The sequence below is a fragment of the Colletotrichum paranaense genome, assembly GCF_030867605.1.
Source record: "Colletotrichum paranaense strain IMI 384185 chromosome Unknown Scaffold_17.1, whole genome shotgun sequence".
NCBI classification, from domain to species: Eukaryota; Fungi; Ascomycota; class Sordariomycetes; order Glomerellales; family Glomerellaceae; genus Colletotrichum; species Colletotrichum paranaense.
This window is the reverse complement of record NW_026848975.1, coordinates 405,911-420,913: the sequence shown is the minus strand read 5'-3', so window position 1 is coordinate 420,913 and position 15,003 is coordinate 405,911. Positions and strand designations below refer to the sequence as shown.

At 50.4% G+C, this 15,003-nt stretch overlaps 6 protein-coding genes across 6 annotated transcripts; 5 read left to right on the top strand and 1 right to left on the bottom strand.

The window, feature by feature from the left end:
• Positions 1–418: 418 nt before the first annotated feature.
• On the bottom strand, positions 419–1,954 carry CPAR01_14954 (eukaryotic aspartyl protease; the record flags this gene model as incomplete). Its single annotated transcript, XM_060499204.1, has 4 exons — positions 419–1,025; positions 1,078–1,375; positions 1,429–1,677; positions 1,735–1,954. The coding sequence occupies 4 exons, from the start codon at positions 1,952–1,954 to the stop codon at positions 419–421; spliced, it is 1,374 nt and encodes a 457-aa protein (XP_060342129.1).
• A 981-nt stretch (positions 1,955–2,935) lies between these two features.
• On the top strand, positions 2,936–3,589 carry CPAR01_14953 (uncharacterized protein; the record flags this gene model as incomplete). The annotated part of the gene is made up of 2 exons (XM_060499203.1): positions 2,936–3,031; positions 3,092–3,589. The coding sequence occupies 2 exons, from the start codon at positions 2,936–2,938 to the stop codon at positions 3,587–3,589; spliced, it is 594 nt and encodes a 197-aa protein (XP_060342128.1).
• A 4,495-nt stretch (positions 3,590–8,084) lies between these two features.
• Positions 8,085–8,426, top strand: CPAR01_14952 (uncharacterized protein; the record flags this gene model as incomplete). Its single annotated transcript, XM_060499202.1, has 1 exon — positions 8,085–8,426. One exon carries the CDS (start codon positions 8,085–8,087, stop codon positions 8,424–8,426), a length of 342 nt encoding a protein of 113 aa, XP_060342127.1.
• Positions 8,427–10,150: 1,724 nt separating this feature from the next.
• Positions 10,151–10,534, top strand: CPAR01_14951 (uncharacterized protein; the record flags this gene model as incomplete). Its single annotated transcript, XM_060499201.1, has 1 exon — positions 10,151–10,534. The coding sequence occupies one exon, from the start codon at positions 10,151–10,153 to the stop codon at positions 10,532–10,534; it is 384 nt and encodes a 127-aa protein (XP_060342126.1).
• A 200-nt stretch (positions 10,535–10,734) lies between these two features.
• Positions 10,735–12,113, top strand: CPAR01_14950 (alcohol dehydrogenase; the record flags this gene model as incomplete). The annotated part of the gene is made up of 4 exons (XM_060499200.1): positions 10,735–10,737; positions 10,885–11,075; positions 11,143–11,867; positions 11,932–12,113. 4 exons carry the CDS (start codon positions 10,735–10,737, stop codon positions 12,111–12,113), a joined length of 1,101 nt encoding a protein of 366 aa, XP_060342125.1.
• A 448-nt stretch (positions 12,114–12,561) lies between these two features.
• Positions 12,562–14,128, top strand: CPAR01_14949 (uncharacterized protein; the record flags this gene model as incomplete). Its single annotated transcript, XM_060499199.1, has 9 exons — positions 12,562–12,684; positions 12,736–12,798; positions 12,887–12,920; positions 12,981–13,022; positions 13,098–13,258; positions 13,311–13,348; positions 13,420–13,557; positions 13,607–14,026; positions 14,083–14,128. 9 exons carry the CDS (start codon positions 12,562–12,564, stop codon positions 14,126–14,128), a joined length of 1,065 nt encoding a protein of 354 aa, XP_060342124.1.
• Between the last annotated feature and the right edge of the window lie 875 nt (positions 14,129–15,003).

The window sequence follows — 15,003 nt, the reverse complement described above, 5'->3', positions numbered from 1 at the left end:
TTCTTCCCCTGTCAATACAATTATCGCGAATTCGATTTAAGCTGAACCAGAAAGGGATTTTTGCCCATATTTTATCATTATTTGTTGTCATCCACAGTACCTCTCACACAGCAATGTGTACAATCCGTCAATTCCTGCTTGGACTTTGTCGCATCAGATTTATCAAATCACATCACAATCCAACTGAAAGCGTAAGTGTCGTGAGATAATTTAGAAACCACTGTGGGTTTCAGTTGTTCATTAATCAATAACAAAAACTATGTAGTCCCATGGCCAGGGAAAGAGGGTATAAAGCGATCCGCCATGTACAGGAGGCTCGATTCGTCGTCATCTATTCGCCAACGTGGCGACCATCTTGATCCTGCCCCAACTCCCGATTCATGCAGTGATATTCAGCCGTTCAATTATGTATGCGGATTTAAAGGAAGGACATGAAAGCTTGTACGCCGACCAAAGCACCAGCTGCAAGCCAGAGGTTGGTGGATGTTGAGCGGCCAGCAGCGTTGCCGGTACCAGTCGGGTTGCTACCACTGGGGGCAGTGGAGGTAGAGCACTCGCCAGTGAACTTTGCCGCCGCATTCGCGCCCAGGGGAATCTTCTGAAGGTTCGAACCGCAGTTGTTGTAGGGGGCAAAGTGGAGGGCGGGTGTCTCCTGGTCGAAAACGACGTAAGTCGAACGGAGGAACGAGTCACCAAGCAGATACGAGCCGTCGGTTGCCTTATCAGCTCCGAGGACACACTGGTTGTTGCCCACGTTCCAGATGAACTCCTGAATGGGTACCTTCATGGTGTAGTCGCCAAACTTGAAGTCGATAGTGCCTGTGGTGCTGCAAGGTACCACATACATGTTGACGGATGAGTCAAGCTGGCCTCCCAGATCAGATCCGAGTGAGTCGACGATGGCTGAAGGAAGATAGCTCAGGGTGGCGCCAGTGTCGAAGAAGACGGGGAATTGGGAGTTGGCGTAAGTCTTGGAGCTGCTTCCCGACTTGCTCAGGCCCACAGAATCCAGCTGAACCCAGTACCTAAGATATTCAATTAGCCATTGTCGTAAAGAACAGAAGAGTAATTACTCACCTCCACAGGTTCTCGTTGTTCTGAGGCCCAAGGATGGGCGCCGAGTGCAGGGTGCCACTGAATTTCTTCGTGTCGACACCGCCGAAGGAAATGAGACCGCTACCCGTCTTCTCGTCCTTGGTTCCGAGCGCGATACCAATGGTGAGAGACTCAACGATGTTCTGGGCCTTCATCTCGTCAAGCACGGTCGGGTACCCAGTGTTGTTGGTCGCCTCGCCGAAGCTCAGGCCGAGGATACCTCTGTTAAGGTCAACACTATCAGTGGCATAGCCAAAAATGGTGTCTCGCAGTGCAATGTCTGTAAATTGTGATTAGTGGGTTGATCAGGCGCCAGAGCGAGGTAGCACATACCGCTGCCGGGAAGCGTGATGTTATCGCTGACATACTGCAGGACAACCTCTCCCTTTCCATACTTAATGCGACCTGTCTGGCGATAAACAGACGAAGTCGAAGAGTCTTGAGGGTCGTACTGGCCGTTGGCTCTGCAGGATTGTGTCTGTGCGCTGCTGCCAGCGTTGGCGCAGTTGGGGTTGACCCAGAGTTCGGAGGAACCAGTATCAATGGCAACCTTTGTGTCTTGGCCGGGCGTACCAATGTTCACTGAGAACAATGATTAGTAAATATGATTGGATTTCAAGCGCCTAGGAGAATACTCACGCTCAATCAAATAGGTAGTCGTCGTCACGTTGAGTACTGGGGCGTCTGTATCTGAGACCTGTCTTCTGCGCAGCTTGTCCAGAGGGTGCAGTCTGACGTCTTGGTAGACAGGCAAAGAAATGGCACCGACACCACCAGAAGACTGTGTATCGTCGCGACGAGCCGATAGAGCGGATGCGCTTGCCGCGAGGGCGGCAAGAGTCAGGCTACAAGCAACCATTGCGATATTCGGGTCCTACTCGGTTTTGGGGGTTCCGGATCGATGTCGTCGGGGTGGTGTACGTCTAGCGATGTGACGTTGTGAACGTTCGTTGTCTAAGAAATGCCGGCGAGAGTTTGTAGATGCAGATTCGCAAATGCAGGATTCCAAGCCACGAGAACCGAATTCGATAGAGATGCCAAAAACACGAAATGCTGGTGACTGGGGAGATGACGACGGCGACTGGGGGGAGGCCAAAGAAAAAGAAGTGGGATGGCAATGCTTTTAAGGACTGAGGGTGCTGCCTTGGCAGATTGGTTGCCCAGACTCGTAGCGTGGATTGGGAAAGGAGAGGCCAAGGAAGGCGTGGAGGAGTACCGGTATGGATACGCGAGCTGTGTTTGTCTAGGCGCCTGCATCACCGAGAGACCGCCCCCAGGGAAGAAGGCACAGCTGGAAGGCAATCGACCAGGGGGGCAGTAGTGACTGCAGGTGCGTTGGTGACCTCACTGAATTTGGCAAGGAAGGCGCGGGAGAGTGGCGCTGCACTGCACTGTGTGGGCGTAGTGCCGTCATTGCTGACCAAGTAAGGTACTTTTTGGTGGTGGGGCCTGCAAAAGAGTACCTTTAACTCCGTCCAAAGCTGGTGCGGGAAGGAGCTCTCTTGAGGCTGAGCTCAGCCGAACTCTGCTGAGACCGCCAACAGACTCAGCAGGCATTGCCATGCTTACACACCAGGCAACTGCCAGCCACACAAAGATTTGATTTGTTGGTTCCTGGAGAACTGCGGGGACCTGCTTTCAATACAATTTCCAATTGGCCCAAACATCCAGATGATGGGTTGAAGCAGCAAGCACAGTCCCTGAATATCGCTCCTTCTCACCTTCCCAGGATTGGAAATCCCAAGGGTTTGGCAACAATTAACTGTTGACCACAAAATGGGAAGGGAAAGGAAGCGACAGCCTTTTTTGGGCAGCGCATGCATCATCCCCCGCGAAAGCAATGACCGACGACCGGGATATCGCCAGCATTGTGTGCACTCTATTGAGGCAGGTTCGTCTTCTCTGTTCTACCTGCACCGGCACTTACATAATTAAGGTATGACCAAGGTACTCGCCTTCACTTCACCACTTGCTCTCGAAATACTGACCATGACAGGTACCTAATTCTTACCGCAAGACACCAGCAAAGGATCCAGGCGCCACTTCCCACCAGAAACTGGCGCCAGCAAGCAGCCCAGCCGTGGCAACGGAAGCAACGGCCGTGCACAGCCCCCTCCAGGAAGGCGCCGGCTTTCGGCACGACCACATCGAAGCTCCCGGTGGATGGACAACTGACATCCAATGCACAGCACAAACCTTGGCCCCATCCCCGTCGCTGTCTTGTCTCTCTGCCTGGGCTGTCGGCATGCTCAGCGTGTCAGAGCAATACTGGCCCTCGTCAAAGAGTTCCTCTTGCGAATCATCGATTGGTGTTTGGCTTCTCTCAGCTGTCACCACTCCAGCACTCTCTTCGAGACACGTGTGGCTGGTCCACCATCAGCACGCCCAGCCTCTTCCTGACTGGACGTCGTGGCGGGAGGATTACGACGACATCCGTACACCCTCTCTTTACCAACGATCACCCTCGACCCTCTTTATTCAGAAACTTGAGTAAACCATCTTCCAACGATATTTCAAGGCCAAAGCCAAGAATGGTCGCTGTCGCGCGCATCAGGCTAACTAAAACCAAGGTTCTTTCTTATTAGGTACCTTAGTGCACACAGGCCCTCCAGGGGCCCGTCCGCGCCGTCACCTCATCTCTCTCCCCGCAGTCCCTCGCCAACATACCCGGACGAATATCTATGTATTCGTAAACTCGAAAGGTTCCCTTGGCATCTCTTTTATCGAAACTACACAAAGGCCATGGCAACTATGCGGCCACGCCGCTATCCGTCTCGGCTGATTTTTCCAGTCGCCTGTCTGACATAGGCACATGCACCATTTACTGACACCAACACTATTCGATGCTCGGCTGCTATTCATCAGTCTTGGCTGTCGTGGCATCGAAGCAAACGGCCTCTGTTGGCTTGCAGTGGCACACCTCCTGACTTCAAGGAGCTGCAGCCACTGTCGGGATTTAGCCGGGCAATAAAGGAATGAGGCGATCGACGTCGATACAAGGACTTGAAGCCAGCCTGCCGTCGTGACTCGGGCAAGCCTCCATCCGCCCCTCAAGCCACCGCGCTGTTTCTCGCTAGCGTAGGCGGTTTCCGCCGGTAAGCCAGTCGATGACGCTCAAAACCCAGAGGAAAACCGGACGAGGCCACAGGCTCTGCCCACGCTATTGTTACCACGATGCCGTGCACAGGTCTTGGCACCCGATTTTGATTGAATTTCCAATAGTCCTGCCCTTCCTTCACCGTGGCACTTCGTGATTCTCAGTCTCAGTGTACCCAGAGCCTGATCGTTGAAGCTGCAGGGGCGCAGATCTCCCTTGGAATGGAACCCGCAGTGGAGAAACCAAAGATTCCGATTTTCCCAGCCCCAGCATGGCCCGCCTAGCTCGCGAAATTGATTCGGCACCGTAAAGCCAAAGTGGACATCGCTCGACCCAGGGGGTTTCGGGCCTTCGGCTTCCCCATCTTCACGAAATCATGCTTCTTTCACTCGCGCGGACCCGTTCCGACCCTACGACAGAATCTGGCACTGTACGCCTAAACGGGAGTCTCGGGCACCATGCCCCAGTCAATTTCTTCGCACTAGCTATCAGCCCTGAGGCAGAGCTGCCAAATACGAACGAGTTGGCGGATAGCTTTCCAGATCCTGCAAGGTTGTGGTTACGTTCTTTTGCTGACTGAAATCTAGTGAGACCGCCAGGCAGACTACAACAGCCTCATCCGCGCTCCTCCCGCACCTTAATGCACCTTCCAGGCTTCTTTGCGGTAACTCCGCGCCGTTCTGTCGCTCGTGTCCATCTTTGTGCAAATTTGCTGGCTGATTACACGAGTGAGGGCAGTCTGTTATCACCTGGCTACCTTGTCACTGTCTTTCCTACGGCTAGCATGGCCCCTTGAAATGATTCACTCAAGTAAGGATAGACTTCAAAGCCTATCCAAGATCTACAACCAGACCGACCCCTGCACTCCTGGCTGACGGATATTTTGTTTAACCTTGATATGACAATGTCATACCGCGCGCAACCCGTCACGAGCCTTCTACTGTCATCCAATTTGGTTTCGGGTCCTTTTTGTGTAACCAAATTCGCCTTCTCGGATACCTCGACTTGGCATTTGTTTTCTCCCGCTCTCAGCCGCAGCAGTCTTAGGGCAGGATAACCGTCTCGCAATTGTAACTCTCTGCCCCAAAGCCTCCGCAGCTTCATATCCTCCAACCCTACGCAGAGAACTGTGCTAGGGAATCCGTCTACTACGGCGTTGAGGTGAAAGTTCGATGACGAGAAATGCAACGGCTGAAGCATTTCTAGAAGATGGTTGGACCTGGCGTCAAAGCCCGTTGTAACCCCAGTTGATTGCAAATACGCCACTCGGCTCATCTCAACGGCTGGAGCCAGGTTGTCTCGCAAGAGCACCAACCTGGCTAGCTTCTCGCGGTGGAATGTTCAGCTGCTACTGGTTAGCCTGCCACAGAATTGCTGCGCCGAAGCCACCAATGTGGAAATATTTATGCCGCGGCCCTGTGAGACCTTATGGCTGACAGGATACGCCCTATCATTTATGGCTTCCAAGTTGTGTCGCAACAGCCTTGGTGGACGATGTTCAAGGGGGGCGGGGTTTCTTCTCTCTTCCATTTCCTCTCTTCCTCATCAGCTCCTCCTTCTCTCTTCCACCTAGATGTTTTCCATCAAGTAAAATGGCCATCGTGAGTCAGGGGAGCTTTTACGGACGGGCGTCCTACTGATGCATGTTGAAATAAGGATCCTGAAGTACCGTGCTCATCGCTAGATCGCAGCACAAGACAAGTTGGCAACTTTTTGTCCAGTAGGCTAAGGTCTGTTGCGCTACCCTTCGTAAATGGCAATGTTCACTCAACCAGTAGCGATGTTTCCATATCGACGCACTATCCTAGAACCTGAACCGACATTTTGCGAGTTGATGTAACGCCGTCTACTCGGCCAACTTCATTTTATGATAGACGCCTAGACGCTTCTACTCGTTGCCAAAGGACGTGAACCCAACGGTGTCGATGTCCACGACAGCTTCATGCTGCACTAGGAACGCCAGACCCAAGAAGTGGAACTGGTGCTTCAACTGCGCAGGTACTTTGCCTTTCTCGATAGCCAGCTTTCATGTTTCATCATAAAAATATAAGGTCGGCGTTTTATTCGAACCGGGTTAAAGACGCGACATCCTAATCAGGCTTATATCCGCTCACACCTTGACAACGCAGTTATTAACCTACGTCGCCGCTTGAACCTCCTCGTTCGCCCCGAAGAATAGGTGGTCAAGCCTATGTTGCACCAGGATACATCCTCTTCGCTTCATCATGTGGTAGTAGCATGCTTTCACGCGTGAAGTCAAGATGGCCCTTCTTCAGGTTGTTGTAGGAATCATCAGATGTCACAACCAATTGCCTGAGACTCTGTGTCGAATTCACTTGTAATGCTGTAGACGTCTATCTTCATTTTTTTCTACTGAGAGCGGCCTTTTTAGGAGTACGTCTCGGCAGCTCTGCGGTCGGGGTTGCTGAATTTGGACAAGGCGGATGGGAAAACCATTTGACTAGCAGCTAAGAGGAAATAGTTACGATGCTATGTGTTGTCTTCAAGGCATTGATGATACCTTGCGGGCTTTTCGTTTATGGTCTATTCACTCTCAAGATGGGTTGCTCGCTTTTGCCGCGCTGCTTCCTAGCAATATCTTTCTCTATCAAGATCTTCCCTTTTGGACCTGGGTCTCTTCATAACATACCCTTTCTCCACACAGCTTTAGAATTCCAAGACTGTTCTCTGTCATTACCTTCAGATCAAAGGGCTCTTCATGACCATTTTGAGCTACTTCTGCACCATGTTTAGAACAAGTAATCCCTATTATACTTGTATTTGGGAATACTTGCCACTGGGTAATGTGGGGTATGCCACGCGACAGTTTATTTCGAGTCCCCAGAACGATACTCAGTAGCTACCAAGGTGACACGGCAGAGAATCAGGTGCATCTTGTCTGCTGCTCAAGCTCTAGTCTCAAAGGCAATCAATTGAGCAGACTGTTCAACAAACGGGTCAGGATCAACGCGTGGCAGTGGTACAAGAGCGGTCAGCGCAAGATGATTCATCTGCATGCACTATTTCGCATGGGGCGTACAATATTAATTTCATGTACTGAATCGACATCATTGATCTACTACCAAAGTGCGCTTCCAATCAAGCGTTTTGAGACAGTCTTGAAACTAGGTAGTATTAGCAAAGACTTTCCATCCATACACAGTTGAAAATACATATGGATTTAGTATTTCTGAAATGAACTCTGCAAGGTTGTTCAGAGTAACTTGATGTCTTTCAACTTCATCTTTCCAAACGTCGCAAAGGAATGACCATAACAAGACGTACTGTATGATGGAAAAGGTCTGGATCGGTAGGCTGTCGACTTTTCTCTTTGGGCTAGTGAGCACGTGCATACTTTCCTCTTTGTCTCAGTATCATGCTCCATGTCTAGGTCTCAGTATAACGAAGGAAGACACAGCATTGATGTAAGCATATGTCAGATGCCAAGTAATATTAGCCCCATTCGGAAATCTAAGGTAATAGTACACACAGTCTTCGACGATCCAGAAGGCTTGGAGATCTCGTGGCATGTCAAGTCCCACGCATCCCGGGCAAAAAAGTGTCGCAGATTTGGAAATCGTGTACGATTGCAGTTACTATACCAGATAGTAACTCGATGTAGTCAGAAATCCCGCTGGCGTTGATCCTATTAGGACTATGTTGTAAGTTCACATTCTTGTGTATAAAGACAGAGGTATGATCCCGCTTGAGGGGTTATCACAATATCAAACTACTCTTCTCTCATATTCTCACGAAAACCTTCTCTCAAACATCCAGTTAGTAAGTTAGCGATCCAATACGAAATAAGTCCAGTTCGTTAAATGTTTGTTCTTTTTGTTGTTCTAGACCAACTATAGCCATCTCAACAACGACAACAATAACATCAACGAAAATGCAGCTCTCATCTATGCTCATCGTCGGCCTCGGACTTTCCTCCACTACGTCCGGCTATGTTCTCACCCTGTATAAAGGCGAGAATTGCGGAGGCGCCTCGCAGAGACGCAACATCTACGACAACACCTGCGCTACCACCGATTTTGCCCCCAAGTCCGTTCGGGTCGAGGTCTATGGGGGTTATAACCAGAAGGCGTACTTTTACTCCACCAAGGGATGTATCGCGGGCCAGGAGCTCCGTGGTCCGTGGTATGCTGATCATGAAAATAATTCGTGGAAGAGAGGGGCGTGTATTAGTATGGGTGGGAGGACTGTCAATGCCTTTGGGTCTCGAGTATGAGAGGGCAGTGAACTGGCATGGGCATAGACCCCCATTCAGGCGATTGTTATGCCTTAGATTCGAGAGTCAATACGACAACCTCTCGAGATGCTGAACCAGATAACTAGACTAAGCTTCGCAACTCACTCTGGGTGTTGGCTCTTGAGCGAATGAACAATAGAAATGCCGGTCGCCTCAATTTTCTGGTCATCAAACTTTTCCAAGCAATATGTGATGTTGGAACATTCCATCGGGCGAGGTGCCCGTTGTTACTAGGCATATTTCCGAATGTACTTTTGGCCTACTTGAGAATCCCAAAGATTGATACCTCGCCGTCAACGGGGTACTCCAAGCTTCATTACCGAATACTCAGAGGAATATCCTGTGACCTAATAGGGAGATATCTAGACATACCTTCCACCTGAATATACAGAAAACACATATAGCCCCTCCGAATTCCGTTCCTGTCACCAGCCAGCAGGCGTCTGTCTAGTTCGATAGGTCAGGTCAAACTGGCTGGGTGTTGGAGTAGTTCAAGGTTAACAATCAAATACGGCCACGTCCTACTCGACGACAGGCTACGAGTTCGATTCCTGGCATGAGCACCACGACATGTAGCCTACTGAGGTGAACTTTTTTTCCATTCTTTTACTTACTTCGGAAAAGGAGCTTACCCTCTGTGACTTTCGGACTACCGGCTTGCTCCCTCCCACTTTGGCCGCCCGCGACTCGGCACGCCGGATGTGGGGGGTTTCCGAACTTGACCCACAACGAGCACTTGATTCATGACTCTATTAGGATAAACTAGAGTCTGTGAGCTCTTCATGGAAAATAGGTCACAGGGACTCTTTGACAAGTCTACCTGTGCACTCGTTGCTGCATTCGGGCCTCTTTGTGCAGCATATGCGGGACAAGACGACATGAGTTGTCGTAATGCAAGAGTCCCCGATTGGGCACGGGGAGATAGGAAAAGAGGCAGGTAGGTGATCCACTGTGCCTTCTATTGAGGAAACTTCTAGTGCCTCAATGAACACATCATTGACCATTGCTGGAGACCAGGAACGGGGTGTTTTTTTTTCTTTCCTTTTTTGTCCTCCAGGGACGTATGTTTGGTCAAATTATGCCCACGCCTCGTCTTCTATACGGGAATGCGGCAATAAGGGAAGTCTCCCACCGGGAAGATGGGTCAAAAGCGAGTCAAGGCTATACAAGCATTCCTGATTCCGATCGTATGGCGGATTCGTCGTACTAAATACGATGGTAATCAAGCAAGCAACTGTCATGTCAAAACAGCGATTATTGAACGCTCGAGTTTCTGGGTCTTATCCAAACCTCTACCCGACAATCCGAAATCGTTGGGAACTTCCGACTACGTCGCATTTCACGGCCGTTGTTCCGGCTCGTAAAGTAATCCCCTTAAAAAAAGATTATCTGATTTTTGATCATTGTGGACAGGTCATATTCCCAGCCGCTTCCATGGTGATACATACCCAGCAGAATGCTTGATGATGAGGTGGATCCCACGGTACGCGTACCTCCCTGCGGCTGATGTCCGTCAAAGAACCAGCGAGTCAGCACTTAACAGACGTAAACCCGCTTGATGGCCCTCACTTCTTAAAACCTCTCGCTTACAACGTAAATGATGATCTACCTGGACGAGTCAGGCTCCTGATGTTCCCAGCAATGGTTCCCTCCGTAACACTGTCTCGAAGGCCGCTTAGCAATTGAGATTCATGTTGAGTAAAATGGGCGAAGAAAGAAAAAAGGAGAACAATAGGAGATTTATAAGTTGCAAGGAAGCCTTTAACCTGTCAACTACTTACACCATCATTCCCAGTCTCAGCACTTCGTTTCAATTTCTCGGAAAGTTCCGGCCCTTTACTTTTACACCAGCACAAAAGATGCAGTTCTTCACCATCATCGCTCTCCTGGTGCCTTTGGCCCTCGCAGAGACCTGGAACCTTTCCGGCACCTGCTCCAACGACCTCACGTGCGAGATCGACGACCAGTACACCAGCCCTACACTGGTCTGCGGTAACCAGAACGGACATTTCTCTGGCGACGGCAACGCAGGAAAGACGGGCTGCGTCCCTGCTGGCACCAAGTGCACTTACGTCTGGACTTGTTAAGCTTTTACATCTACTCGCGTCCAGGTATGTAGGCAGTGTGTTGACAATGGAATGAGTGTGGCTGATGGATTTGTTTTGGTAGAGAAAGGAGTGATGGAGCGAAAAAGGTCGCATACTGGGTAGTTTCCATAATTAAAAGTCAACTGTATGAAGTTAATTGAGTTTAAACGTAATGATCTACCGATCAACCGGCGCCGCTCATGGTCCGTGATGTGATCCACTATTCCCGTTTTCTTGACTGCCGTGTGTGTTCCCGGCGCGGGGTACACCCCACTATTCCCGAGGTAACAAACTCCGTGGAATATCCAACCCCCCAGCAACCACCCCAACGTCCACTTGACACATTCTAGAGTCACTTTCCAGACATCTCACTGCGACGTTACCTTTCAAGCAAGATGAGCTCCGATATTCCTACCCTGCAACGAGCAGTTCTTTTTGAGAACCCCGGCCCTGATGCACAGGTCGTTGTCCGGGAAGATGTCCCAGTCGGAACCCCCGGGCCGTTTGAAGTTCTCGTCCAACTTGACTTCACTGGATTATGGTAAGTTGACAGATGGCTACCTTCATCACTGGTCCGAACATAACTAACACCATGGCCATCTTTGCAGCGGGTCAGAAGTCCGAGCGCTCCGTGGTTGGGGTGCTTACGATCCCATCGTGGGCCATGAAGGTGTCGGCAGAGTCGTGAAATTGGGAGACAACGTCTCAGAGTCACTCCTGAAGAAGAAGGTTGGAGTCAAGTGGCTCTATAGCGCCTGCGGAGAATGTTCCGTATGCGCGCGCGGATTCCCCAATAACTGCTCCAAGCAGCTGAATACCGGCAAGCACCGTCCTGGGACTCTTCAGCGATACGTCGTCGCGGACTCGAGATACTTGACCTTGATACCGGAGGGCTTGAACGACGAGGAGGCAGGACCATTGCTTTGTGCGGGCCTCACGATGATGGGCGCGCTTTCGATGCTGGACAGTGACTTATCTCGAGGCGACTGGGTGGTAATCCAAGGCGCCGGAGGAGGGCTCGGTCATCTTGGAGTGCAAATCGCATCTAAGCTAAAAGGCTTCCGTGTCATCGCGGTAGACATGGGAGATGAGAAACGGATGTACCTGGAGAGTAGAGCGGATGCATTCATTGACTACGCAACTGAGGACGTGGAAAAGTCGATCATGAATTTGACCGGGGAGGGTGCCCATGCTGTCATCGTTGTTCCCGGTTCAGAGGACGCCTATCGAATTGCGCCAAAGCTTTTGAGGTCGATGGGGACGATCGTTTGCGTTGGACTACCCCGAAATGATTTTGAGTTGCCCATCTCAGTTGCTCAGTGTGCCCTGAAAGGTATGTTCTCTAGCTCCTGGCCGCAAGCTCCAAGTGAAGATGAAGGCTGACACGTTCGCACTAGCTCTGACAATCAAGGGGGCCATGGTCGGGACGGAAGAGCAAATGACGGAACTGCTTCAGGCGGCTGAGAAGGGCACGATCAGGGCTTCTATAGACCTCTTCTCCTTCTCGCATGTTCCCGAGATCATGAACCAGCTAGAGAAAGGAGAGGTTTCTGGACGGGCCGTAGTCAGTTGTCTTTGAAGACCATAGGACACCCTTAGTTCCCTCAGATTATACGGAACGACCTCAGAATGTTTGAGGAGAATAGTCTTGCAGAACATGGTCTTGGAATATGTCTTCTAGATTCTTTACGTAGGAGTTACGACGTCCAAAATGAGGATAGTACTAACGAGCTCCGATTTTGAGAAAAAACAGAATGGTCTCGGCGCATCACTCAATTGTGCACTCCGGGAAACGATGCTCACGGCCATTGGTCGTTTCGTCTGCTGTTGGTTGTACAACGCTCGCCTTCCACATGAGGAAATGGTCCCGCAGAAACCGCTCCAACCGAGCTTGCTTGCTGCAGAGCTGCATGGTTATCACGCGCCAAGAGAGGGGTAAAGAATGGCTGGCAATCCTTGGGGAAACCACATATAATAAGAGGGTGAAAAGAGAGAACCTTGGCTGTCTTTACTGTATCCACATCGTCATGTCTCAAGCTCAAGAGGTTGCGAGGGCGGCACCGTCTCCGCCCAAATCTTCTCCAAAATCTTCCCCTAACTCGCCTCCAAACAATGCCGATGATGCTACCGGCACTATTCTTCCCGATGAGGTCGGAACATTTGGAAAGCGCCTTTCCTGATCATATCGCTAACATCCATAGATCGACGATGACGGCGAGTCGTTGGTCGGACCCGTCAGTGTAGTCTCAACTGGTACATCTCTTGTGAGCCGAAGGACTAATATTGAGCAATTAGAGCGTGGCTTCCTCAAGTACGAGTGTGAACAGTTCAATTTTGGACTATCGGAATGAGAATGGTCGGACATATCACAAGTACAAAGACGGCAGTGAGTATCGAGCCGTGTGGAACCGTCTGACTTTGATACAAGACTCACTCCTTCACGTAGAATATGCTATGCCCAATGATGAGCAGGAGCTCGATCGACTCGGTATGAGCTGATGACCAATTCGATTCACCGAATCTCGAGGACTTCCGTTAGACTAACTGTAGCCTGCGCATACAGACTTGACGCACAACATGTTTCTCCTCACCTTTGAGAATAAGCTTGGGACTGCGCCACCTAACACCGATGCTCAAGCCTCGGCTGTGCACCGGGTTCTTGACATTGGTACGGGAACTGGTATCTGGGCAATTGACTTTGGCGATGAGCACCCCGAAGCTGAGGTAAATCGAACGTTCTTTCTTTACATCAGTCAAATATGCTGAAGTACCTAAGGTCCTTGGCGTCGACTTATCTGCAGCATGGCCAAGTTAGTAAGTTACTCTACCTTACCACCTTATCATGGGTCTCGAACTGCTGTGATGTGGCGACTAATAACCTGCAGCACCCCTCCCAACGTTCGCTTCGAAATTGACGACATTGAAGATACTTGGACCTACTCCCGGCCCTTCGACTACATACACAGTAGAGTCATGACATCTTCGATCAAGAATTGGGAGGACTATACACGAACCTGCTTCGAGTAAGTTGGTTGATTCTTTATCTTCTGAAGCTTTGATTGACGTTGGTAGTAATCTCAACCCTGGGGGATACCTCGAACTCAACGAGATTGATGCTTGCCCGCAGTCCGACGATGGTACCTTGAAGGAAGACTCCGCCATTCTCAAGTCCGTCCGCATGCTCGAGGAGGCCGCCAACCTCTTCGGTCGCCCGTACCACAACGCGCAGGCGCTCAAGCAGATCCTGACAAACATTGGCTTCGAAGACGTGACTATTCAAAAATATAAGTGGCCGACGAATCCCTGGGCTAAAGACGCCCGACACAAAGAGCTCGGCGCATGGTGCCACGAGAACCTGGTTGCTGGCTGGGAGGGCTTCTGCATGGCACCCTTTACTAGAGCCCTGAATTGGTCCAGAGAGGAGGTCTTGATACTCATGATGCAGGTGCGCAAGGAGTTTAGTGATAGAAGCATTCATGCGTACTTCCCGGTGTAAGTTCCAGTCCACTTCTATAGGTACCCCCCAGACCTTCGACTAATGACAGCAGCCATTCCATCTACGCTAGGAAGCCTGCGGGGCCAGCCTCAGCATGAGACATGAGCATAATTGAATGGAAGAGCTGGACAACAAGACTTCTATTCTAGCAACGCGCGTTCCTTATCTACGAGGATCAGGTCACTGATCCGGCATTATCCATTGAGGCGAGCTTTCTATAGCATCCAATGACGGCCATCTCATGCCCCCCAACATGATGTCTCCAAACAAATAGTGTCTTTCGAATCCCTTCGTCCCTTCTGGAGGTATATTCGGAGCTTATGCTGAGAGGGCGGGCAGTGATCGGAAGGGAGATCCGGTGCGCCCATTATTCTCGACAAGAGAAGTTCCTTACGCAAACGCAAGTTTAGCACGCAAATCAAGAGTCTAGAAGGAGATACGTCAAGACCAGCAGATTGCTCGACCGTAACACCCTCTATCGAGACCGACGACTACGGAGAGGAAGACGAGGATGAGGATCAAGATGAGGACGATGTCAACGAGGACGATGATGACGAGGATAATGACGACGCCGCGGATGATGATGACCAGAAAGTCACTCAAGCACCACCTCGCAGTGGAACGACCAGTGCGAGCCGTTCAGCCGGCTGTCGTGGTACAATATTGACTTTAGCGCTGTTAAACTTGTAGAACAGAGCACGCCCGCCCTTTATCTATAGTCATATCGATGCATCGCGCACCAAGTAAGCAAGTTGACCAAGCGGCCGAGAAAAACCTTCAAAACAAGATAAAGGTCGGTATCTGGCCGTTAGTAGATAAGCTCACAATGTATTTGATCTCAACGCCCCAAATTTCTTACATACTCAAGTGCGTTTCTCGCGGAAGCTAAAGTGTTAAAACTCCTCAAAGGACTTCCATGTAATGTCAAAGATCCGTCATCAGAGCTTCATCTCCAACAAGGATTTCAATGGAG